Genomic DNA, 26,286 nt, shown 5'->3' with positions numbered 1-26,286 from the left:
ATTATGAAGGTCTTACTATGACTAGCATATGGTTACCAAACACCGCCATCTTCCAAAATAATAACGTATTCTTAAAAGGTTTAGTCTTGTCTTGAGAAGCATCAGAATATCACCAAACATCTTCTCTGGATAATGCACTCGCCAGCCCTCAAGGTAACTGAACAATTATAGGAAGTTTTATAATAGAGAGTGAGGGTTATATTTCAAGTATTCAAATCTCCAACATCAAAGAAGTAAATGACGGATGTTTTGCTACAAGAATGGGAGAGCATTCCCTTAGAAACTATTCGTACTACATTGTATATGGTGTATATGTCAGGTGTTCATATTATTTTGCCCATCCCTTGTAGAAACAATATCAGTTATAAATAATCCTCAAAAATATCATCAACAAGCAGTCTTGTAGTCTCAAATGCGAATAAAACAAATAAACTGTAAGAGCCTTCAATATCGGAACGTGCCAAATGATGAATATCATACTGATACTATAACACAAAGAAAGAGTTGACTGCCACTTAATCACAACTACCCCACTTTGATGACCATGTCAATCCACATAAAACTCATTTGAATTGGAACATTGGTTTATCTCTTCCAGTATCATTATTTATTTGAAAAATTCACCGTCGACAATGCGGAACCGTATATAAAAGTGGAACTGGAACTATGAATATTATGTTCAAAACTCGTACAAATTAAAGAAAATCTCGAATGATAGGACATTAGGTTGATTCGATCATTGAAGAGACAGCATATTGACATCGATTGATCATGAGTTATGACTCTCGCGCCCGATAGACACCACATATATATTTAAGTCAGATATAAAATAGAGATATATGGAAAAATAATGAGAAGTTTGTATGACTTAAATATTGTTTTACTTTTGGAAAGAGCCTCGTATAATTGGCTGAATAATTAAGTGGTTCAAAATTACTATGTATATATATATATATATATTATACCTAAATGTGGATGACCATATCAAGGGTAATATTGTTAAGGTCAAAAATCACTCAATTGTTGAGTAAAATCTGAAATATTTTATAAATGAAAACATATTTGAAAATAATGCTACTGTAATGAAAAAATTGCTATATTTCTATATAGTGATATTTAAACTTTCTAAACCTTTCATGAGGTTGATAGACTAAACTGTCAATAACAAAAGTACATTGGGCTTCCCAAAATGTCTCAAATGATGGAAGAATCATTTGGCGATGATGTTTTGTCACCAGTAAGTGTTTTTCGTTGCTAAACACTATTCAAAAAAGTCCGATAACGCGTGGAAGACGTTGGTGATCCTTCAATATCTAATAATGAGAATCTCTTCAAGGGTTCGGTGATAAAACAATAATTATCAACAAACGTTAGAGGCCTTGTTAATATCACCAACTTATTAACCAAATTAAATCAATCAATTATAAAATACAACTTAGGCCTTAAATGCGCCACCATAATCGTTTGGCACCAAAAATACTCAAATTTTTCGATAGAAAACGTTGGTTTCCTGTCTATCGCTTTATGATTCTTGACTTACAAGAGAAAAAAAGGTATTTAAAAGAGAAAACTTGTTACATCAACGTGAAAATATACAAATTCAGTCTATAGCTATTGTTGTTTTGATGGTGAACTAACGTATTTATCCCAAAATCACAATTTGACACCACCTGTGAAGACAGACTGCCGACATTACTTTGATATGAACGTAGGGAATTGGCTCAACATACAACAATTGACATTTATTGTAACTAGTTTGGCGAGAACATACAAACCAAACTGTTAAAAAAATAGATTGTCAATAAAAATAACACTAGAATCTTCAGTCTGTTAGTCGACCCATTCAACATTCAGACAATTTTCCAGTATCTACTCAACAAGACAGTGTAGAAGAGGAACTTCACAAGCCTACAATATCCCATGACAAAAGTTTTGAAGAAGAAGATTTGAGAAAATATTCTCATGAAATCTTGATAGGGAGAAAGCAGAACTTCTAGGGTTATAGTTCCATTTCTCTCCTATAAGAGGAAAGCCAAAAGACGACAATCTCATAGGTCACCAGTTGATTATTGCAAGATCCTTCAAGGATTGGAATGTATATTAGCACTTTATTTAAAATGAAAAACAAAATTATAAGTGGTTATGAGTTTGATTTGGAGTCATACAATGAAAAACAAGACGATAGCAGAAATATCTTACTGTTTTTTGATCACAGTAATAAAGGTTATGGTTCCGATGAATTTATATCTCTAATAAGTCTAGAGATCGGATTATCCTGTTTTTATAAAAATTATATAAAATATCGATATGTGCTAAAGCACATATGTAAAACTGTAATATATATATGTTCTATTCTTGATGTTCTATAGTATAATAAAAATTATCATCTTCGTTCCTTTTAAACGTTTTCTCATTAATTTAAAAATTTATACAAATATAGATCATAAACATTAATAATAACAAAATAAGGACGATGCCAATTATTAGTTGAAGTAAGAACTAGTTAAATTAAAAACAACATAATTTCTGTACAATATTAACCATAAACCAATTTGCTTTTCACCTAGAAATGAAGTAGTTTCTGTGTTTTCTCTTCATCGGTCGATAAAATGTACAGATGATAAAAATAAGTGTCTATATACAAAGCTATTAACCACCACCAAAGCAATATAAGCCCCACATTCCAATAACCCAACAAAAAAGAATCAAAATACACCAACGCTAAAAGCTGCTCGATAGAAACCCACAAAGAAACTTTCGTGCAACCAAGAGTTTGTGCTATTTTTATATCGCGACAGTTGCAGGAGAGCTTCTTCGGCGACAAAGCGAAACCCAAGACGACTGGTACTTACCAACTGTGGCAGCGGCAGCTTCGGTGCCGGATTCGGTGACGTTGATGAAACTCTTCTGGAGAACTTGGCCTATTTGTAGCGACTCGTCGGATAGGTTTTTGAAATCTGCGCTATCACTGAAAGCCTTGCGAAGTCCCAACTGAAACAAAAGAGAATGTCAGTCCCGAAAGTACTACGCAACTCCTAGAGCGGCGGAAATGAAATTACCGAACTTACGAGGGTCACTATTCATATCTCGGGAATAGGAAAAAACAAATAGTTAAGCTGCCAATATATTTTTATTGTTTTTCAAAGTACTCGCCACGATGATCGATACACTTTTGCATACGCTTAAACCAATTTTCAAAGCATTTATTCCATTCCAAAAGAGATATCTTCAAAATATGATTTTCGAACGCTTCAATAGTTTCTTCGGGCGATGAAAATCGTTGACCACGCAATTTATTCTTCACCGATGGGAACAAAAAGAAGTTATTGGGTGCCAAATCAGAGCTCTACGGCGGATGACCCATCAATTCGGTGTTTTGAGTGCTGAAATAGTATCTTGTTTGAGAGCTCGCATTGCATGATGAAGAACAATCCGGTGTCTCTTGTTTTTTTCCTTATTTCACCGACTTATGACAAACAAATGGTCGTGTACCAATTAGAATTTACTGTTCTACGATCCTCTAGAGGCAATGTTGTTATATGACCAGTTTTCCCAAAGAAACAGGCCACCATTTTCTTTGAAGTGCTTCATGCGGTTCGAAGGTGCAACTTTTGTTGGATTTGGTTCATCTTGGAACACCCACACAGTCGACGGCTGTTTACTTAGGGCTCATACTAATATATCCATGATGAAGCATCGTGATTGAATTTCTTAAGCATTTCTTTGCAGCAATCGACACGAGCCTTTTTTGAGCGATTGTCAAATTGTGTGAGAATCAACGCGAACATAACTTTCGCACAACTAGATGTTCATGTAAAATCGCATATATGCTGGTGGAACTAATGCTTAGGGATGCATCAATCTCACAATAGATGATATGACGATCTTGCTTAATAATTTCGCATACAGCATCGATACTTTCTGGCACAACAGCCAATTTTGGGCGACCTTCACGAAACTCGTCGGACAGCGAACTACGACCACTAATTTGTTTGAATTCACTAAACCAGCGATACACGGTGGTTTTCGATGGAGCTTCAATGTCAATATCAAACTTTACGATGGAACCGTCAGATGGACTGACATAACAACAGTATTGCCAATTACCGAAATATAAATAGTGACGCTGGTATACTTTTTTGTATATACAGATGCTGTTATATATATAAATAAATTAATTGATGTTCTAATTATTATAAGTTTGTTACTATAAGATAAGTTAAGTTTGTATTCTCACATCTTAACGATCTTGAATTATTTATTATCCCCTTAAAGATATATTCCTTTCGTTTTTAAAACCCTTCCTCTATTATAATAATTGCCCTTGTACCTAATACTTCCTTGCTTGGCTTGGTAGCGCAATGGTTAAAGAGACTGGATAATCTTACTGCTTCGATAGTTCGCAGGTTCAAATCCATCAAGGCACTGATGTCCTTTATCTTTGTGTTTGTAACTATAAATATATCTAGGCAACAATATAAAATTTGACAAGGAATAAGTAAACCAGTCATCTCAATAACCAAGCTAGTTCATAACTGGCCAGTGACTAGTAGGAGTGCTTGGAGCTGATGACTGTGGTTTGGAGCCCACGTCAAGCTGGGCCCAATTGGTAAAAAGGAGACTTTAAAACATTACAATAAAAAGTACGTCTTTGCTAAGGGGTTCAATTTTAATTCTTAACCCCATAATTAACTGGATTACAAATACGTCCGTTTTTAAACATGTAATAGTTTCCGATTAGATCTTTTTTAGGATGTTAAAATAATTTTCCTGAAGTTCCTTCGTGGTATTTTTTATTGAGATTTTGTTTATGTACACCATACATGATAATGTACACCCATGATAATTGAGGCTGGGAAATTAATCTTAAGTAACTATGTCCGTCAATATTCTCTTGATTCTTACAGTATTTTATTATAATTTTTATAACCACTAAATTAATTGGCTTGATGGTAGTCTATTGCCTGATTATTGAACAACCTGGCACGTTCGTTAATGAAACTATTCAGACATTGATAAATATCGGTACCTACCCTTTCTAAGATGCCTTTTAGATCTACAGAAGTCTCGGTCAACCATTTGGGCATGCTAACGGCTACGCGTTCTTTGTTGTAAGGTGGTGGGGTCAAAAGAGATTCAATGTTATTCTCCAATGAAGCTAGTCCGTCGATTTCGTTGGGTAAAACAATGGTCATAGTAAGACGATCGTCAAGATAAGGCAACTCCAAGAACTTAACATTACGTTTGGTGCATTCATAGTAGCTGGAAAATTAATTAAATTAGTATTATTTCAAAAAACTACAAAAATAATTAAAGTAGATTATTATTAAAACCTTTTAGACCAATAAAATACAAAGATTACCAAGAAAAAGCTCGATCGATTTATTCAAAAACCATTTTATAAAGACAAAAACCTTTTGAAACACTCTATTTGCCAGATAAAGCACTCTCTATCTTCTAAGTGGTCTTAGAACTAAAAAAAACTTAAAACATGTGTGGAAACTGAGCAGTATAAGTTGAAGTGTGCTTGAACAGTGTTCTACTTAACTTTACAGACTAGTGCTAGAGCCTATACCATATTTGCTGATTCAGAAACGTTAAGAAAAAGGGTGCTTAAGTTTGATGGCTTTGACATTTCGCTACATAAAATAACAGTTTCCATTTAGTATTTTTGAGTTAAGCATGGAACGCCCAAAGTAGTAATTTTTACATACATTTGGTTATTGTTTAATTTGCAGAAATTTGATTTGCTGAAAAATGATGTTTGACTCGTTGATGAAGTAGTACCATCATGTTAACAGAAAGATGAGAGTAAGTTGCAAAAAAGTACCTTTTTAAAAGTAAAAAATGATAGGAATACATCCAACACCTAATGTAAAGTTCAAATAGTTAATGATACATTAACATAAAATGATCATAAATAAAAAACTTAACAGATTTTCTTACTTAAAGAAATCTTCGACATGCATCATATCCACTTGCTTGGTTTGGGTTTTAGACACGTGGAATGGCTCTTTCCTGGTCAGGTATGTCTCGAAAGGTGTGTTCCATTTACCTAGATAAAATAAATCAGTGATTAACTTTTTGTTGAAATTCAAGTACATAAAACAACGCATTACTAATTTTACTATAAGGTGTATAAACAAATTTTGGGAATTTCGCAAAATATATGACTAATATTACATCTATATTGTAGTATCGTAAGTATATTTATGTTAAAATATTATTATCTTGACCTCAAGTTTGATATATTGCGAAATGAATATCTTAGGAACACAGAAAACAGTGGTAAAGCCAGCAAAAATCGGACAAGGAAATGTATTTTGCATCAAATTATTAAACTAGATGCTCCTTGATACTGGAAAATCATAGACAATTGTAGGCTTGAGCTACTCTATCCTCATGAAAAAATCACTTGAAAGTATTAATAACAATTTATGCTGAAACTCCTATAATATGTTAAAAGAGCATGTTTGAAAAAATCGTCAATGAACCTTTGGAAGTGCCGCCATATTCATTAGACATTGCTATCCACTTCACTTCTTTCAAAGAAACCACATCGGGTCCATTCTTGATGGCCTCATAATTTCTCTGGAAGCTTCAAAGTTACAAAAAACTCAACACTTGTTTATATACCCTATCAATAATAGAGAAATAAGAAACAAAATAATTAATTAACAGCATCACATGAATACCACTATTATTTTACAAAACACAAGACCGAAAGGTAACTAAAGGTCATTTTTTGGGTACTCACCTTTGAAATACAAAGCATTGACCAAAACCAGACGGGTGGATGCATCTAGAGCACCTAGAGGGATTAAGTCCTTGATTTTTTCATTAGTTTTTTCTTCGACCCAGTGATTGATGATATTGGTTGCTTCAGTGCTCTATAAATGTAATTATGATTTTAATATAATATATTATATAAATATAATTGTAATGTAGCAAGGTTTAGTGTTACATGCACAATTGTCGAATGTTTATTTCTAAATATTTAATAATTGGTTCGAAGGGTTTTACGAGCAATTACTCTTTTAAATCTGATTCTTAAGAGTGGTATTGGTCGAGGGTTAGAGACCCAGTTTAGAAAATAACAAAAACAATTGGCAGAAGCGTTAAATGTGGCTCAAGGAACGATAGCGACCGATTACGATCAGTAGAGAAAATCCAAAAGATGGGAAGATCAATTGAATGAATAGTCACGGATAACAAAAAGTAGATTTATTTTGAAAACCCAAGCATAAAAAATCATTGTTATCACCTGGCGAAACCGGCCGATCAACTCCAAAGCGAAATCGTTTTGGTTGCAAGAAAATGCCCTGTGTTTGGTGAGACCAGAATGGTGTAATGTATTACTAACCTGATGAAACAGTTAATAGTGATGACTACTGACAAAAAGTATTAATTTGAAGAATGAATTGATCGAAAAACATCCAGAATGGGCCGTCTCGTGAAGTAAAACCGGTTAAGGAAGCATTCAAAACATTTGAATGGAACATTATCACATCCGCCGTACTCTCCAGGCCTTACCCCGTCCGACTATCAACTTTTCGCATCAGTAAGAATAATTTGAACAGGTTTGCAGGCAAAAAAACATCCCTCAATGAATCAGACGAACCATGATTTCTTCTGATAGTTAATAAATATCTGTATTTCACCAAAACACACGAGACTGACAATCTCTGTTCCTCACAATTTGGACACAGACGTCAATTTGATCCATTAGGAATCAGCAGCCTGTTTAATGTTATTTGTAAATATTGTTTTCCTAAAGGGCTAACCGTAGAGAGAATGTAACCGTGCGAAAGGAAGACAACCTGGTCCCCCAAAAATCCTGATTCAGGCCCACCAAATTAATTTCTACGCAGACATCTTAAAAGCAATACATAATGCAACAATCTGACGCTGTGACAATAACTGAAGCTGATTACTCATAGAACAAATTTCAAAACAATCTTCAAATTTATAATATTTATTTTCGAATAATTATATCTAATCAACCATTTACTCATTGTTAAAAAAATCAAAGGAATATTTTTTTAATTTCCCTTTAGGCAACCCTGTATAACAATCCAAAACCAAAAAATATCCAGTTAACAAGGTTACTGGAACTGGAAGTTGCTTTAAGCAAGTGAAAATGTTACTGCTGACGTCTAATACTGTCTTGCTTGAGTAGATGTAAAGAGAACTTACCTTTGCAAAATCTAGATTTTCTGCTGCTGCTTGGAAAGAGGAAACTGCCAATGTCTCAAAAGCTTTCTTAATCACTATGCCTTTTCCTAGGTACATTTTGTTGGCTGCTGACAAGCTTATATCGGCATGAGTAGATTTTAGAGTTGGCAACAATTGTCTAAAAACAGAAAAGGAACTTCATAAAAGTAATTAAATAAATTCTATAACGAAAAACAAAAATGTACTATCTATTATATAATGAAGTGTTCGTTGTTCGAAAGAACCAAGATAGTGTCTCCGTTCTTCCAGTATCAGTTGCCCAGTAAGTTATGGTAAAATTGGGACATATACTAATATTAAATATCTGTCAATAACATAAACCTTTTTACAAAAACTTAATTTTAAAGGTTTAATTAAGAGAGTTAATGTTGTGTTTACATTATTCATATAATTATTTATTACTTAACAGAGAAAATTAGCATCAGACAATACGTATATAAAGTATCAATTATAGGCAAAATGTTATAATTTAGTAACACTAATTTTGTAGATTGCTAAGGAACAAAAGTTGGTTATGATGTTAAACAATATGAAAACACTGAGCAATATGACGTAGTTTTGATAAGTGGGACATGCGAAAAAGACTGACGAGTAGCCAGAAAATAATATCAAAATTGTAGACACATTCGTGTTCTCTGTTTTCTTTATAAAAGAAGCAGCCCTATCAAAACTATAACAGCAAAACTGTGAGTGGAATTGGTAAAGATTACTGCATGCTGTTTAGAACTTTACTTCATAAGTGCTGTAGGAAAGAGTGCGATGTAAATATAATAAAATAACTCCAATCTACAAACTATTTTGGCTGTATAATTAACTGTACTTTAACTGCTTCGATAATATTTGCGTTTACTGTAATATATTGACAGACAAAATCAACTAAAAGTCAAAATTGATGTGGCAACATTGCGACATACATTTAAATGACGTGAGTTCACTTTTTTATTAAATATTACTATATAGATATCTCTAATAAAAAACACTTTTCTACGAATTTAAAATTAAAAAACTTGCCTGATGGCTTCTTCGGTTTTGTTTACGTCCTCTGGTAGATTCACGGCGGTTGAAAATTCTTGAGCGGTTTGACCTCGAGCTCCTGCCTGAGTCAACGCCAAGATTATTTGAGCAGAGAGTGGACTGAAGACGAAGTTCTTATTCTGGTTTTCGAGAAGGACTTCCTGTAGAACAAAATAACAGAGTCAATAATTAATAGCATGTTCTTTAGCTTTTTAACACCTTTGCCTTTACTAACTAACTTTATGTCTATTTAATTTTCAATGCCGCTATTTTAAATAAAAACTGGTTGTTTCGACACTGTTTGCTTTTATTGGTATTAAAATAAATCTTATGTGTGAGTAACAAACTGTGAAAATCGGATTCTCATTAAGACATATAAATAAATTTGAGGAACCAAAAATATTTATATAAAAGTGTCATCATATTCCTCCAAGATTGTAGGAGATGTCGTTTTGTTAAGTTCCTTGTGCTTTAACCAATTAAAATTTTGTACCAATAAAACCCAATTTGAGCGAACACCTGATATTAATTTTATTTTGAAAGAAAATGCAGCTGAAGGGTATCGATTGATATGTAAAACATATGGACAACAAGATTCGTCAATAAAATTTAAAATAATATTAAAAATATATAAATATTGGTTTAAGTATGTAGCAATTTGGACACCAACCACAAAAAGACCAGTAAAGTTTTAAGACACTAATTTGGACGGTTCATTGGAGCAATAATAATGATAAATTCAAGAAGCTATCCAAAACTTTGGGAATTATTTAATAAGCTACTTCAAACTGTCCCAATACCATGGATATTATTTAAAACTAAAAAAACGAGGTTTTGCGAGAACTACTGCATCAATAGTAGAATAAACGCAAGAAATCATGAAAAGAAGTTAATATTGTAGATCTGGTGTAGTGAGTGATCCATTATCATCTGCTCCAGCCTACCGAATCTATCATTGCGGAACGTTATCAACAATAGCTGATGTAAATTAACTGAAATATTTTTCAAAAGTCGCCAATCAAACTTAGAAGTCGACCTGGCCAAACAAAACTACAATTCTTATGAAAATGTCGAAAATTCGATCAAATTTTGGATCGGCTCACAGCGAAAGGACTTTCTTCAACACGGATTATGTACACTGCCTGAAATATAGAGAAAAGATATATCTAACTACGGACAATATTTTCAATAAAATACATTGCTACTGATCTTATTGAAAAAGATTTAAAGAAACAAGAAACCGTTGAAAATAGTATGCTTTTGATAAAAGAAAATGTCTTTGAGCTTCATATCTTCCAATTTAAGTTGCAAGAAACTGAACAGTCATCAAATTAATTCTTCAAACTGCGATTGTTTAAAATTCGTTTTAAATTGCACTTCCAAAGATATACGATTACAGTTTATTTTCTGTACGAAACAACACTCTTTCTATTTTCATTTGATCTACATATTTAACTATATAATCTTCAAAACCCCCATTTGTAGCTTCTCTACATGTCCTCCATACTCGTTGAGTAAAAAACCTAAATATAGTTTTATAATAAAATGCGCATTTTTCTTTATTTTCTTTTCTTTTTTTTTTCAGTTGAAATTCTCAGCTGGCAACATAAAATCTTTTATTAAAGCAGTGATCTAGTCAGTTGTAGTAATTCCGTTGATTATATAATGTCTTCGACCATTTAACAGTTTAATTTAGAATTCTAGAGCATATAGCATTAAGTAAACTCACCTAAGAACTTTGATCCCGACTATTATTCCAAGATCATTATATGCACTAAATGTTTAAATAGTTAAAATAGTAATCAATCATAAAATGCCTTACTTATTATAAATTATTATTATTATAAATATAGGTATAATAATGTACTGATTCCCATACAAAGCCCATTAAACATTTTAAAGTAATGCTGCTCCATCATAACTCAATTGTCTACTTTTAAAAAATTGTGTGTCGGTATTATGTTATAAAAATCATAGAGAGAAAAAACCTAATACCAACACACCAGTTTGGGTTTATTAAAAAGCATTCAACAATTGACCAAGACCACAGAATAACAGATGTTATTGAAAAAGCCTATAAAAGTAAAAAAGTATTCTCAGCTATATTCTTAGATGTAGCACAAGCCTTCAATAAGGTTTGGCATGAACGCCTTGTTCATAAACTACAGAAAATGTTATCAAAACAACACAAAATGTTTAGAGTTAAACACAAGAAGTAGCTTACTCTACAATAAAAGAAGCTAAAGCAGGTGTACCACAAGGAAGTGTACTGAGGTCAATGCTTTATCTACTCTACACTTGGGACACAAATGGAGAATTTTATGATGGCTACATTTGGTGATGATAGTGCGATTATAGCTGTCGGAGACAATAGTGAAGAAGCCACACAAAAATTACAACAGGCAAGTGACAATATAAATAATTGAACAAAAGCTTGGAAAATAAAAATTAACGAAAGTAAATATCTGCATGTGCTGTTCACCTACAATTAGACCGTACAAGCACCTATAACATTAAATAATACCATCATTCCATATAGCATCAATGCTAAATATCTCGGAATTAATCTTGATGCAAAACTTCGCTGGAAGGAACATATAAAGAAGAAAAGAAAAGAACTGGATTTGAAATATAGGAAAATGTATTGGCTAATTGGAAGAAAAATCACAATTATCAGTAGATAATAAATTGCTATTATATAAGCAAATACTGAAACCTATATAGACATATGGGGTTCAATTATGGGGATATTATGCAAAGAGTAAGATAAACAACATACAAATTTTGGGTACAAGTACAAGTATTGTGGGCGCACACAAATACTACAGGACTGACTACCTACATGGAGACCTTCAGATACCCACAGTCAGACGAGGAATCAAAAGAATTGCAAGGGGGTATGAGGAAAGACTCAGGACTCAGACAGCAGGACACAGACTCAAAAGAATCAAATGATCTGATCTTGTGTAGTATTGTGTAGTGGGGTGCAGTTATAATAAATACAGCAGTGACATGTATAATTATTTCACCAGAGACTGAGATAGGGCCAATGGGTCCTTCTGGTTATATACCTAGATTTAAGTTAACTTTGATTTAAGATTAAGATAAGTAAGTTAGATTTAAGATTAATGGAACTGAAAAGGAATCCTTCACCACAAGCGACTTAATAAGCAACCATGGGCTTACACCATAATTAAACAACTTTTAAAAGAAAACCATTTTCCAATTTTTCAACTACAAACCAAGTGATGAAATATTGTCAATAGTAATGCAGTATATTCGACTTAACTCAATTCATTTTATATAATAAAAGAAACCCAATAAAATTTTACCTTGATGCCGTCAAAAACGATCAGTTTTATTTAGAAAAAATCATTGCATCATCTACCACAATATCTTAACGCATCAACAACATACAAAATAAACAATAGAAAAGCAATATTCAATTAAATAATTTTTTATTGATTACATCCTTCAAATGTCAACACCGTTTTAACTTGAAACCGCTGATTTTACAACAGAAATAGCTGTTGTTTGCACAACTTCATGCCTGACGAACTGCATTTAATTACAATATATCACCAAGCTTCTTACATTCTCATTTATTATCACAGTAGAATGAATTTGCACGCACATTAACGATGTCGTAATTAAATATTTATCTTGTCAAAATAAATCAACAACGTTAACTTGGTTTTTATTTCTTATTCGAATTATGAAACTCTTATTATTTAATTGCATATACAACAGATTATATACAGACAGGCAAGATTAGACAGACATTGATCAGATAATATTTATATTGCGAGGATACTCTTTTTACTATTACCCTATTCTTCAGATATATTCCTATTATCCATGTCATACTTTTTTTAGTGTTGATCGGTTCTCCATTCTGTAAAGATATAATAGCTCTTCATTCGGTTTTTATCTTTATTTATTCGGGATAGATCTCTTGGAACATCAACAATTTGTCCGTGGGCAATAAGTTTTATAATATGATTTCCGTTGTACAATATAACTCTACTGACTTGGTGAAGATCGCTTCAGTAAGTGATCTTCTGTACTAACTTATAATCTAAATCTTATTTTAGATACTATTCTAAGTCTATTCTAAATTCTATCCTAACTTATTCTAAAGAGTACTCTAACTTATTATACAGATTATTATATCTCAATCTATGTCTCTGTTAATCAGTTCATAAGGTAGTTTACGTTTGAGCCTACGCACTTCACTGTCATGGCTATTGTAATTTGCGTCTTAATCCATTAACTTCCTTTTAAACACTATGCTATAAAGAAACACCCAGAGTATGCGTTAAGCATAGTATATGGAATATATAAAGCTTACAAATATCAGACTGTAACATTCTCCTATAGTCCGGAAGTTCTTCGGAAGAAGAGTCGTAAGGGTTACTGTTTATATTTTTGACCCTGGCAACTCTAAGTACTATTGAACACCATCTAACTTTTCATTGGAAACTTGGTTTCACTCATTAGCTCGTGGAATTATTTTTCATTACTTTCGACGAGGATTATCAAAATAATTGTATTAAATATACGTCAGGATAGAACCGTATGCTCTATAGAACTAAGAGTGCGTCTGATACCATCATGATCATATCAGAACAACTATTTATACTACCCGGATCTTGCTTTAATCTATATAAAAGTTCCTACCCAGCATAGATTCTTATTCTAATTATAGTAAAATCAGTTTCAATAAACTTAATCTTTGGTGATAGAGCACCATCTTATCATTATTTGTTCTTTCATTGTTAGGCCAGAAATATCTATAGCAACGTCTTAAATAGAATTAGGAAGAGTCTAATTGTAGTTTGGATTGTATAAACACTTTTCCATGTCTATCATATGCAATATTCTTCAAACAGATCCTGGCTTATAAAATAAATTAATGATGTTAAACATAAACACAAACATAGTTATAAGATAGAATTTAACATTAATTCCATCTTTTTAAATTCCTCAAAAACTATTCGGACACCTAAACTTTTATCTCATCAACATTTAACATTATTAGTATCAAAATAGATAACAATTCTAAAATAAAATCTATTTAATGGCTTCAAAAATAACAGTCTTTTATTTTATCACAGTTTATCGCAGTTCTATTTTTAATATATCCCGTATCTAATTATAATTAATTAACGGATTTAATGCCAATAATTATGAATAATCTTCGCCGAGTCTGTTAGATGATAACTATCGTTATAAAATTTATCATAATTTAGCAATTAGAATGTTTTTTTATAGTTATAACGACCTATATATAACGGCCTTCTTCTAATTAACTAACATAATCCTATTTGTTATTCTGAAAATCTATTCCGAACATTTTGAAATATCCTACATACGATTATATAATTATTATCGCTACATAAATATAAACATATTTGACTGATAAATCCGAGATTTGAAATACAAGAAGATGAAATAGTAACGCGATGAGGACGTTTTAATATACAATTACTGTTTTCAGTTGACCTATTGTGGATAGAAGCTATTTTAGATAAACAATGATTATTATGCAAATGCAAAAGAAGAGGTAATGTCACCGAAAAAAATGTCACACGTGCAAAAAAAAAACTTTGCCAAAAGAAAATTATGGTCAAATTGAACGAATTGCTATTTAAAGTACTCTGTCATCAATCGTCAAGTTCTGATCTGACCGTCAGTGACTTCTGGCTAATTGTAGATCTCAAAAGAATACTCCAGAGAAGTAGCTGTGGCTCAAATAAAGAAGTGATTGTTGAGACTGGCGCCTGTTTCGAAACCGAAGACGAATCATTTCACGAAAAATATATGTTTAAATAAGAAAATTGAACTGTATCACTGTGAAGGTGAGTTTTTTGATTAATTAACTTGAATGTTGCCTAAAACTTGGTGTTTAATTGGTTTATCTCATTATTTGTATCAACATTTCATTCACTTTTGGAAATATTTGTTGAATCAAGTTGAACTCTGTTGTTTAGGTTAATAGGACATTCTTGAATTCTTTATTAAAATATCCAGAAGTACTAGTGATGGAAATACACTAATGAATTGCTGTCCGATAGTCTCGCTAAAACTCGAGAACGGAACGGAACTCGAAATCGGAATCAATTTGACTGATTTTGGTTTTGATATAACAGATCAATCGAAAAGTCCCAGGCCCGACACAAAGATGGCGCTACTATAATTAAATCCATATATGTTTAAGTTAGCCCTAATCCTCAAAAGATGCGTGTATAAATTTGACAGTTGTCAGATCATTAATTTGTGAATTATAGTATTTTGAATGAACCAACTTTTGTTATTGTGAAAAAATGGATAAAAAGGAATTTCGCGTGTTGATAAAATATTGATTTTTGAAGGGAAAAAATACAGCAAGAATAGCTTGATGCCGAGTTTCCGGACACTGCCTCAGGAAAATCAGCCATCAAGGATTGGTATACTAAGTTTAGACGTGGTGAAATAAGCACCGAAAACGGTGAACGTAGTGGACGCCCAAAAGAGATTGTTACCGACGAAAATATTTAAAAAATCCACAAAATGATTTGGAATCACCGTAAATTTAAATTGAATGAAACAGCAGACACTCTAAAGATATCAACTAAACGTGTACATCATATCATTCACGAATATTTTAGTATGAGTAAGTTATGTGCAAAGTGGGTGCCGCGCGAGCTCACGTTTGACCAAAAACAACGAGGAGTTGATGATTCGGAGCAATGTTTGAAGATGATCAAGCGTAATAAACCCGGGTTTTTGCATCGATATGTGACAATGAATGAAACATGGCTCCATCATTTCACTCCGAAGTTCAATCCACAGTCATCCGAGCGGTCTGCACACGATGAACCCGCCCCAAAGCATGGAAAAACGCAACAGTCGGCAGACAAGTTGATGGCGTCTGTATTTTGGGATGTGCATGGAATAATTTTTATTGACTACCTTTCAAAATGAAGGGCCATAGGAATATTACATAGCGTTATTGGACAGTTCATACACTACCTTCGAAAATTGATGTGCGTTGTGCTCAGAATGCAACAAAGAAACGAGCTATTATCCGAGAACTACAAACGTTTCTTCTCCAGAACAACAATTTAGTCAAAATGTGTGTAATAACACTGAATCGATCCGATACATATGACAAAAACCAATCCGTATAATATTCGATTAATTCTAATTTCATCAGAACCATTGCAACTGCCAATTAAAATAAAAGTGATTCCACACCAGTGATCACTACATAGTATAAAACAAAGTCGCCTTTTCTGTCCCTATATCCCTATGTGCGCTTAAATCTTTAAAACTACGGAACGGATTTTGATGCAGTTTTTTTCAATAGATAGAGTGATTCAAGAGGAAGATTTATATGTATAATACATGCATAATATACTAAGGCAACATTGCTAATTTTAGAGGTTTCTAACGTGATGTCGTAAATTAACCTATTTTTTTAGGCTTATTTAGCAATTAGCAAAAACGCTGCCTAATCCTACGAGTTAGATCAAATTAATGTACTACAGTATTGTACACCATAAAAAGGTCTATAAAAAAGTCCGTGATGGTATATGTTTATCTTTTAGGGATAACCCACATTAACCATTTTTATTGTTTACTTTTTACGTGAGAAAATGGCTTATTTACGAAGCTATTTTAAGCAATACGGCATTAATCCTTATCGAATTAAGTACCTTAAATACAGTGTGCAATTAATATAGATCAATATGGTTCCTTACAGCATGTAAATTAAACAAATATTTTCGGAGATATTACAAATTTAAAATTTGCGTTTAAAAATGTGTAATGTAATAAAAATTGTATGAATTTAGATATTCCAAAGATAACAGGAAATCTTCATAGTAAGTATAGGGGAATTGTTTTACTCCAAATTTAATGCGTGCAGGCCAAGGGCAGTAATGAATGAACCAAAAATACTGGATCGATTTTAATCATGTTTTCATTGAGTGACATAGGCGTATATATTTTATGCCCGTGCAAAGTCGGAGCGGGCCGCTATGTTTTTATATACAACGTTCATATTTTTTCTGTAGTGTATTTAATTTAGTATCAGCATTGCACCCGTGCGAAGCCGGGGCGGGTCGCTAGTAGTATATATAATAGTGGTTATAATTTCTGTACATTTTATATCGTTGAAGCGTGGACTTTATAACGTATAAAATGTTTTTGAGTATTTACACTTTCATCAGTTAGAAGCAGTATGTCCAGTCCAAATAGACCCTGATTTATAAGAACAAATTCTGAATTATAGTTTAAAAATGTCAAAAGTCATCGAAATTTATCGAGAGATCCAAAGAATTAAGTTAATAGGGCGTAAATAATTATTGTGTTTAAAAAAAATGGTCATTTTGGTGACATAAGAATGGTTTTGATTTAAAAGAAAAAGAACTTTTCGAGCAAACGGTCTAAATAATTACTGAAATGTCAAACAAGTTAAAAAAAAACAGAGGTATTCAGCAGCATTATTTATGCATTAATAGTGTGGTTGCAAATATAATCTATGTATTAACTGCAACAACATATAGATATACCAATAACTGAAAGGCTAAAACACCTACTTAAGAGAACATGAGATAACAATGAATAAAAACAAAACGAAAGTGATGGAAGAGTCATAATTAATAAATATCCAAATTGAGGATATAAAAATGGAACACGTAAATTCATTTAACTATCTGGATTTAGAAATCGAAAGTAATACAAGGCAGAAGGTGTAAATGAAGACCAAAATTGGAAAAACATGAATTTGTGCTTCGTTATAAACAGCAAATTCATTAACAAAAAAGAAATATCAAGCTAAATTAAAATGTAAGTGTATAAAGCAATTTACGGACCAACCCTAACATTTACAAGACATGGGTATCGTCCAAGAAAGGTAAAATAAGATACAAGCAACAAATATTAAATAACATGAAGAACCAGAGGTGTAACAAAGATAAACAGATTGAAAAATAAAGAAGTAAGAAAAAACTTGAATGAGTACGCAAGACAGCGACCTAAGCGAACCAAGCATGAACATATCAGCTGCTTCAGAAGAGAAAAAAATCCCGATCGAAGCAAGAACTGTGCTTCATAGAAAACAAAAGTAGTATACTACAGGCTTTAAAATCTTATAAACTAACGTACCCTTATATGCACCCAATGCCTAGCATAACTTTTGCAATATGAATATTTTAGAGTATTTTTTAATCCAACATTCATATGCTAAAATCGACAGTCGAGTTTATTCACCTAAATTTAAATAATAAAACGATTGCATTGATTTTAATACCACTTTCATTTTGATTAAAGCACTAAAAGTATTCCAATATTTATTGAAAATATAATTAAACAAATGCTTTATCGGAATGTAATTAGATATTAAAAATATCATAAAAACTTTCTCGTTTTATTACTATGAACCAAAACAATAAAACATAAATATCATGATGTTGCTTATTAAGAACTCCTTCTTCTGGTCTTAATAATATTTTATTACTGTGCCTGCTTTTGTATGAAGAATTTCACTATTAACATTGAAAATCCAAGTACACCAGCCATGAAATGTGGTGAAATAATCAGAAAATATGTTCGAAATACTATATTACACTGATCAAGAAAATTGCGAAGAAAATGTGGCATTATACTGTCTAAAAAGTACCCAAGAATAGCCGGATTGATAGATGGGACCGGTAAAAATAGTACTGTTAAGAACAAATGTCCCATTATTGCTAAGACAATATTATACAATCATGGCAAATCTACTAAAAACTTAATATATGGAGGCAGATACACAAACATATTTAACCCGTCTATAAAAAGGCAATGTATCCAGTGTTGTACCAAAATACCTTCAAATATTTCTAATATTTAAAATAACATGCAATTACAGTACACTTACAAAATTTGTATTTAGATGATAAAGTTTAAATATCATTTTTGAAATGCTTTTGTGTCTCAATTATTATTTATCTGGATCTTTTATGAACATATGGTCGTTCTGTAATGTTAGAATATCCTTTTATTCTATCTAGTTGACTCTCAAAGCCCGTAGCAGTATAAGTACTTTTTTACCATCAGACACCATTGTGTCTTTTTTAACTAAAATAAAATGACAAGGAATATATTGTCTGATATTAAAAAGAATTTACAAACTGCAATAGGCAATACATTATACATCTTGATGACGTGAGTTCACTACTATTTTAGATAGATTATATAACTGGTGTTCTGAAATATTTCATTCAATTATTTAAAAACAACAAAAGACCTCGAAAATATTTCTATTTTAAACATAATTTTTAAAGAAAAATTTTGATACGGACTCTCGTTATTGAGCGCAATCTTTTCCAGAATGCGTTTACGATTTCTCTGCCTCCTGGTGGCAGCCAACTGCATCTCTGCTTTCGAGGACCACAAGTTCCAGAAACACTTCGAATGGAACATTCTGGATTTCGTTTATCCAAACGACGAGTCCAAGCTGCAGGACATAATGAACGGCAAACTGAAACCTCAGAACGCCCTACCGGTCGGAATCGAATTTTGGAAGGATAAAATATTCATTACTGTGCCGAGATGGCAAGATGGTAATTTATGGTCGAATTTCGTCGAGCTAGAGCATCAATAAATTTATGTTTCAGGTATTCCTTCCACTCTTAACTACATTCCATTTAACAGCGATGTCAAAAATCCATCACTAATTCCGTATCCGGATTTTCAATCAAATGAACTAGGGAACTGTCAGGAAGGTCTTTCAACAGTATATCGTATACATGTAGATCAGGTATGTTTATGTATAGGACGATTGGTATATATATATATATATATATATATATATATATATATATATATATATATATATATATATATATATATATATATATACATATATATATATATATATATATATATATATATATATATATACATATATATATATATATATATATATATGTGTATATATACATATATATATATATATATATATATATATATATATATATATATATATATATAAACTATATAAAATTCCCAAAAAGTAATGTAATTGTTTCCTAAACTCCAAATAAATACTTGAGAACATCAAGCAAATCGTTTAAGCAAGATCTTTTAACAACGAGAGCATAGTTTTCAGTTTATTAAAGAGATTAAAATTAAATAATTGAGCAACTGTTCGTTAAAGACAATCTGACTATTTCACAGGTCTGCGTTATCCAAATATGCAGTTTCCATCATGAATACTATATGTGATTTTAAAGAGATTTTGGTTGGGTCTGATATTCATGAATTAATGTTCGATTTCTACTTAGAACCTTCTACTTAGGAAGTAACCGTGACTACAAATGAAAGGGAGGCTTGAATTACATTTAAAGAAATTGTAACTAAGTTAGGAGGCAATGCGAAAATCCAAACCTTTTTAAAATAAAATTTTTCTAAATAAAATCGGGTCATATTGTGAGATAGTTGTGGGTGATGAAAAAAAGTGATAGTAAATATGGCTTCAGTACCGAAAAGTACATGAAATGTTTGTAAATTGATTCAAAAAATTTTGGCAAAATTTTTTTGTTAGCCAAAGCACCTTCACACGAAACTCTTTCAGATATCAAGATTGCTGAGGACAAAAAGAACAAAATACTTTCATTTCCATGAAATGCTACATGAGTAGTATTGGAGAAATCGCATTACCTTTTTTAACATATTTAGAGACAAAACTAGAAATTATAATAGGTGATATACATTATCAACAACTTTAGTACAACAATAAGAGAAATAGCGATTACAGAAAACAACAGAAATTGTAAAATAGTTGGAAAAAGCTTATTATCTATGAAAGAATACCAAATATTGCTAACATTTGTGTAAGAGCGTACTGATTATTTCTAGATATTATCGATATTAATAGCTAGACAATTTTAATTTCAGTAGCACATATTATTTCTACGATAATTGTGTTGAACACGAACAGAAATAAATATATGTAAGTGTTGTACTAAGAACCGTAATTTTCTTTCAGAAAAACAATTAATAAATCAGAACATTTCAGAAATCATCAAGTATCAGAATTTTGCTTCATTTTTCTCAAATTTATATATATATATATATATATATATATATATATATATATATATATATATATATATATATATATATATACTGTACAATTTTCTTTGTAAATTTTAGTGCGATAGACTTTGGGTTCTTGATACTGGAACCTTCGGTATTGAAGACACTACCCAAAATGTATGTCCCTATGCTTTAAACATTTTCGATCTACAAACTGACAAAAGGATCCATCGGTACAGTAAAATAGCCCTAATTTGAACAATATATACACAACTAATAATATCTTCATAGATACGTGTTCAGACCCGATGATATCAATGGTCAGACTTTCATAGCAAACATAGCAGTGGAGTTGGGTAATGATTGCGATGAAGGATACGCGTACTTCAGCGACGAATTAGGTTATGGTCTGATCGTATATTCGTTGAAAGATGACCAAAGCTGGAGGTTCGAACACAGTTTCTTCATGCCGGACCCTTTGAAAGGTAAGTAATTAACAATCAAAGACAACCAACTAATGCAACAAGTTTTTAGGGGATTTCAACATAGACGGATTAAATTTCCAGTGGGGACAGGAAGGTATATTTGGAATCAGTTTATCCCCCCAGCAGATAGACGGATACCGAACTCTATACTTCAGTCCTCTGGCAAGCAACCGAGAATTTGCAATATCCACCAGAATACTGCATAATCCATCCAGAGTCAATAACAGTTATCATGAATTTGTCGTTTTAGATGAAAGAGGTAAGAATACAAACGTCTAAACAGTTAGAGATTTATACCATTCTTTTATAATATAATCAAAATAATGTTCTCAAAGTGGTTCCTCGAATTTGAACTGAGCGAAATCGAACTGCGAGACGATATGACAGAAATCTTGTATGAGAAAGGTGATTTACAAACCAATACGTATTGGCCCATAATATATCTCTTGAGACAAATAGTTCTTCAATCAACATTATTTCCTGTTGACAATTTGGCCCGACAGAAGGCATTCAATGGACAACATGAAATATTATTAGGTTAGCAGTATGGTGAAGTAGCCTGTTCGGTCCAAATCAAGAAATATCTTAATACATCTTAATCGTCTGTAGAAAAATAACAATACAATCCATGAATGGAGGCTGTGTAGAGATTTAGATGCAAAGATGTGTAACAAGTACCACGCACCTTGGTAACAAAAATAATTTACAGCACTTCCGTGTGTTATATACCGGTGAGACATCTATTATTATTTGCGTGTTACAGTTTTCTGCAACATTAATTTCGCAGTTCTGATAGTCGTACTAAGTATCGCAGCATCATCAGGAAACATAGCTATAGTAATATTTTCTATTTGTGGTATATGACATATACAAAGTAGACAGAGAACAGGACGCAAAACTCTGCCTTGAAGTACACCTTCTTCTGTTTCTTCCATTGAGTAAATGATTACTCAATGTTATTATTAGTGAAATGATTACATTGATGAAAAATGTATCACACTGGAGGAAGAAGCTTTAATAATTGTTGCAAGAGTTGCACAATGCCCAAACAATTAAATCTTCTATCAATAATTAAAACAAGTTTTTTTTGTACCTACGTCATCAAGATGTATAATGTATTGCCTGGCGCAATTTGTAAATTCGTTTCAGAATCAGACAATATTTTCCTTCTCGTTTTATTCTAGTTAAAAAGAGACACAATGCTGTCTGATAACTTCGAGAGCGTAAACGAATGAGCCTATCAAAGTCGTCCGGTTGTCAGACGTGTAGAAAATTCTTGAAAGCAATAGTAAAAAAACGTTATAAATCTAACCTACAAAGTAGTGTGGCGATATAATTAACTGTAGTTTTTAGATGTACTAAAATGTTAAAATAAATTATATTTGATAACATTTTTGTTCAATTATTTTATTTAGATTATAATTTTGTTGAATGTAAAAGCCAAACTAAACTAAAACTCAGAGGTAATGCGGAAACATTAAGACGTTTTGACGTCACGAATTTTGGATAATGGATGTGCAAAATAACTTTGAATCGAATATATATATATTGCTGTTCGAAATGTATATAAATTGTATATTTTTACAGGTAAAGACACGCATACCACCTCACGGGTAATCAGCAACCAGGGCATCCAATTCTTCAACTTAATTGACCAGAACGCCGTTGGTTGTTGGGATATACGAAAGAAATACGCTCCAGAAAACATTGGCGTCGTTGAACGCCATCCAGATCTGATATTTCCGGCAGATATTAAGGTAAACATCCGAAATAAAGGGGATAGACAAAATAATGTGAACACATTTCATGGCTAAAGCCAGCGATCGATGAAGTGTGTCATCTCTATGACGTTATCAAACAAACGACTGTATCCAGTGTAATGACAGTATACACAAAACATGGTAATAGACGAAGAGGAATTATGGGCAAAGCCCAAAAACTAGCTGCCATTTTTGATTAATTATTCAGACACTCTAAGAATCTGTTCTAGGAAGAATTTTAGCTATTTTAAAAGCAAATGATGTTTCAACACTTTGCTAACAAACAAATATTGTATACATGTCAGGTGTGCATATTATTTTGTCTACCTCTGTATATCCCAAAGCAGTAATGAACAGTCATAAAAAAAATCCCGCTCAGATCGACAAGAACAACTATCTGTGGGTACTATCCGACCGAATGCCCAAATTCCTGCTATCCACGCTCAATTATTCGGAACCCAACTTCCGGCTTTTCTTCGCGCCAGCCGATGCCCTCATCAGGAACACGGTGTGCGAACCGACACCACCTCCCATCCACATGAACCCAAGCCCGATGGCCCTCTTTACACGAAATCCCAACTACCACGTGGATGACGAAGCCTACCTGAAGACCATAGCCTCACTGATACTGGGTAAACAGTTGAACTTCGTCACAGTTCAGGAAGATGATAACACCAAACCGGTCGTCGACATAAATCGTAGAATCGATCAGATTTAGCAGGAAACAGGCAAGAAGTTTTAGCCAATATCGTAGCCCTTAATATGCTATACTCAGTGGTTCAGGATTATTAAGCATTACTTAATATACAGATACTTATTTTTCGTTTTTTATCTTATCACATAGTTTCGGTATTCCGAATAATACGAACTTATTATGTAAATAGAATATAAAAGACGTTTATCAAATAAAAATATTAAATATTGTTAATATGTGTTGGTAATTATAGGTTTTAATAATAACTACTTATCATAGCTAATTACGTTGATGTTTATTACTATTATTTTGTTAGGTTTTCGAAAAAAAAAATGTTTTTGTTTTGTTCTTCTGTAATAAATTGACCTTGAGGTCTTTAGAAATAGCACCGAACGCACTTTGTTATTTATTTTACGGTATATTTCAACGTACCTTATACAATCTGGCAGAAAATAGGCGATTTCCAGCTGAGAATTCCTCAAGAGCTGTCAGGGAACCACTTGCTGATGCCATGATAACCATGGCCATCGCCACAAGTAACGATATAGGCTTCATTTTATCTTCTGAAAATAAAAAAAATCATTGAAAATTCATGGTTCACTAGCACAGTATATTAAAGAATCTATAAAATAAAAATTATAACCGAAAGAAGTAGAATATTTTAAGAATTCGACCTATTGATCTTGACAATCGATAGTGGATACAGTATTACAGTTTGTGTAGTCATTGATACTCATAGGTACAATTAATCCAAGCCAAACGTCCGAAATAATTGGTAATGATAATAATATTCACACTGAATTCCACTACATAAAAACGACATAGCTTAATAAAACATATAATTATGTTTTAAACGTTATAAATTGCACATTATTACAAGTACTGCACTATTATTCTAGTGTAATTTTTTTAATTTATAGGGAAATAGCACAATTATATTGGGATAAAAGTTTGAATAACTTTTAGTTCGTAAGATTCGTAATAACACTTATATATTAGGGTAAATAAACTTTGTTTCTATATAGAAAGTCTTATTTCAACAGAGTTACTATAACACTGATTTTACTATTCAACACAAAAGTTGCTATAAATGATTCATGATCAAATTACTAAACAAATTAATATTCTCAAAACTTTCTAATTTATTAAAAAAAAGAATTATTGATTGAAAATATTATAACTGTAATTTCTTGCGACCTATTTTATTTTTATAAAACTGCTTTCAATAAGTTACATCAACTGATTGCTCAAAAATATGTTGTTTACGTTAGAATACGACCTGTTATGTTGATTGTACTATAAATTAAATTAATTAACAAGTCCCTACTTCTCTTTCTTTTAAAATAAAAGTTTGTTTCCAATCCAGTTTCCATAACAGAAGGAAATACAGAGCTAATAATTCCAACATTAAGCTGTAGTGATTCAATAAACTAGAAATAGTCAGGTATAGAGCAGGGCAATGAAATAGAGATAATAGAGAAAATATTGTAAACGTATACTATACCAAACGATGAACAAATGCTTTATAGGCAGAAATAATTTGCAGGCCCAGCGTTGATAGATGGTCCCAATACTATATGTGGTAAAAGAAATACAAAATAAGATCAAAGCTAAAGATATTATGTATTAGAGAAGGTTTCAAGAAGACATTCTAGCCAATGATGATGGTGATGAATTCAATGACACTTTGAACACTTTTGAGACACTTCAATCATTAGCAAAGAATAACATTGTTGTATTGTATATTTATACTTTTATGCAAATATATATCAAATTAATATTAAAATATAAATTAATATATAATACTTATCAAAATAATTGCAGTCTAATCATGAAGCTAAACAGACGGAGGAATCATATTTCCACGCTATATTGCGTTTAATATTCGGGATCAATTTGAAACAGATGACTAGAAAATAACTCATAATTACATTGTGATATAAATAAAACAATTTGTAATACAAAATCAAGCCTTCAAATTACAGTTGCAACAAAGGAAAATTGTACCAATTTTTACAGTATTTTTATT

General features: G+C 32.0%; 2 protein-coding genes across 40 annotated transcripts in view; one reads left to right on the top strand and one right to left on the bottom strand.

Annotated features, from left to right (window-relative positions):
- LOC143196578 (antichymotrypsin-2) overlaps nt 1-26,286 on the bottom strand; it is an 87,840-nt gene that overhangs the window by 47,957 nt on the left and 13,597 nt on the right. For all 39 annotated transcript variants that reach the window (XR_013005767.1, XR_013005765.1, XR_013005766.1 and 36 more), the window contains exons 2-8: nt 24,690-24,820; nt 9,247-9,410; nt 8,197-8,353; nt 6,758-6,890; nt 5,947-6,055; nt 5,034-5,262; nt 2,853-2,991 (exon numbers count right to left, since the gene is read on the bottom strand). Coding sequence is in view for 34 of the 39 variants with exons in the window: in XM_076404373.1 (XP_076260488.1) it covers nt 2,853-2,991; nt 5,034-5,262; nt 5,947-6,055; nt 6,758-6,890; nt 8,197-8,353; nt 9,247-9,410; nt 24,690-24,812 (1,054 nt within the window). In the remaining 5 variants the exon portion in view is untranslated. The remainder of the gene's footprint in view (nt 1-2,852; nt 2,992-5,033; nt 5,263-5,946; nt 6,056-6,757; nt 6,891-8,196; nt 8,354-9,246; nt 9,411-24,689; nt 24,821-26,286) is intronic.
- y (L-dopachrome tautomerase yellow) lies at nt 19,626-24,426 on the top strand. Its single transcript, XM_076404351.1, has 7 exons — nt 19,626-19,841; nt 19,896-20,038; nt 21,436-21,551; nt 21,610-21,803; nt 21,853-22,062; nt 23,391-23,560; nt 23,943-24,426. The coding sequence occupies exons 1-7, from the start codon at nt 19,748-19,750 to the stop codon at nt 24,279-24,281; spliced, it is 1,266 nt and encodes a 421-aa protein (XP_076260466.1). The 5' UTR covers nt 19,626-19,747; the 3' UTR covers nt 24,282-24,426.

Source organism: Rhynchophorus ferrugineus, unplaced genomic scaffold (genome assembly GCF_030347505.1).
Source record: "Rhynchophorus ferrugineus isolate W39M unplaced genomic scaffold, kcgeb_rfMv2 rfM4, whole genome shotgun sequence".
NCBI lineage: Eukaryota > Metazoa > Arthropoda > Insecta > Coleoptera > Curculionidae > Rhynchophorus > Rhynchophorus ferrugineus.
The sequence above is the reverse complement of the archived record's forward strand: the minus strand, read 5'-3'. Positions and strand labels throughout refer to the sequence as shown.

Bases quoted from the DNA above. Each gene is read 5' to 3' on its own strand.
- y (XM_076404351.1), top strand. From the start codon at position 19,748: ATGAACGGCAAACTGAAACCTCAGAACGCCCTACCGGTCGGAATCGAA. The intron at 21,804-21,852 runs GTAAGTAATTAA...ACAAGTTTTTAG, and splicing joins CATGCCGGACCCTTTGAAAG to GGGATTTCAACATAGACGGA. The intron at 22,063-23,390 runs GTAAGAATACAA...ATATTTTTACAG, and splicing joins TGTCGTTTTAGATGAAAGAG to GTAAAGACACGCATACCACC.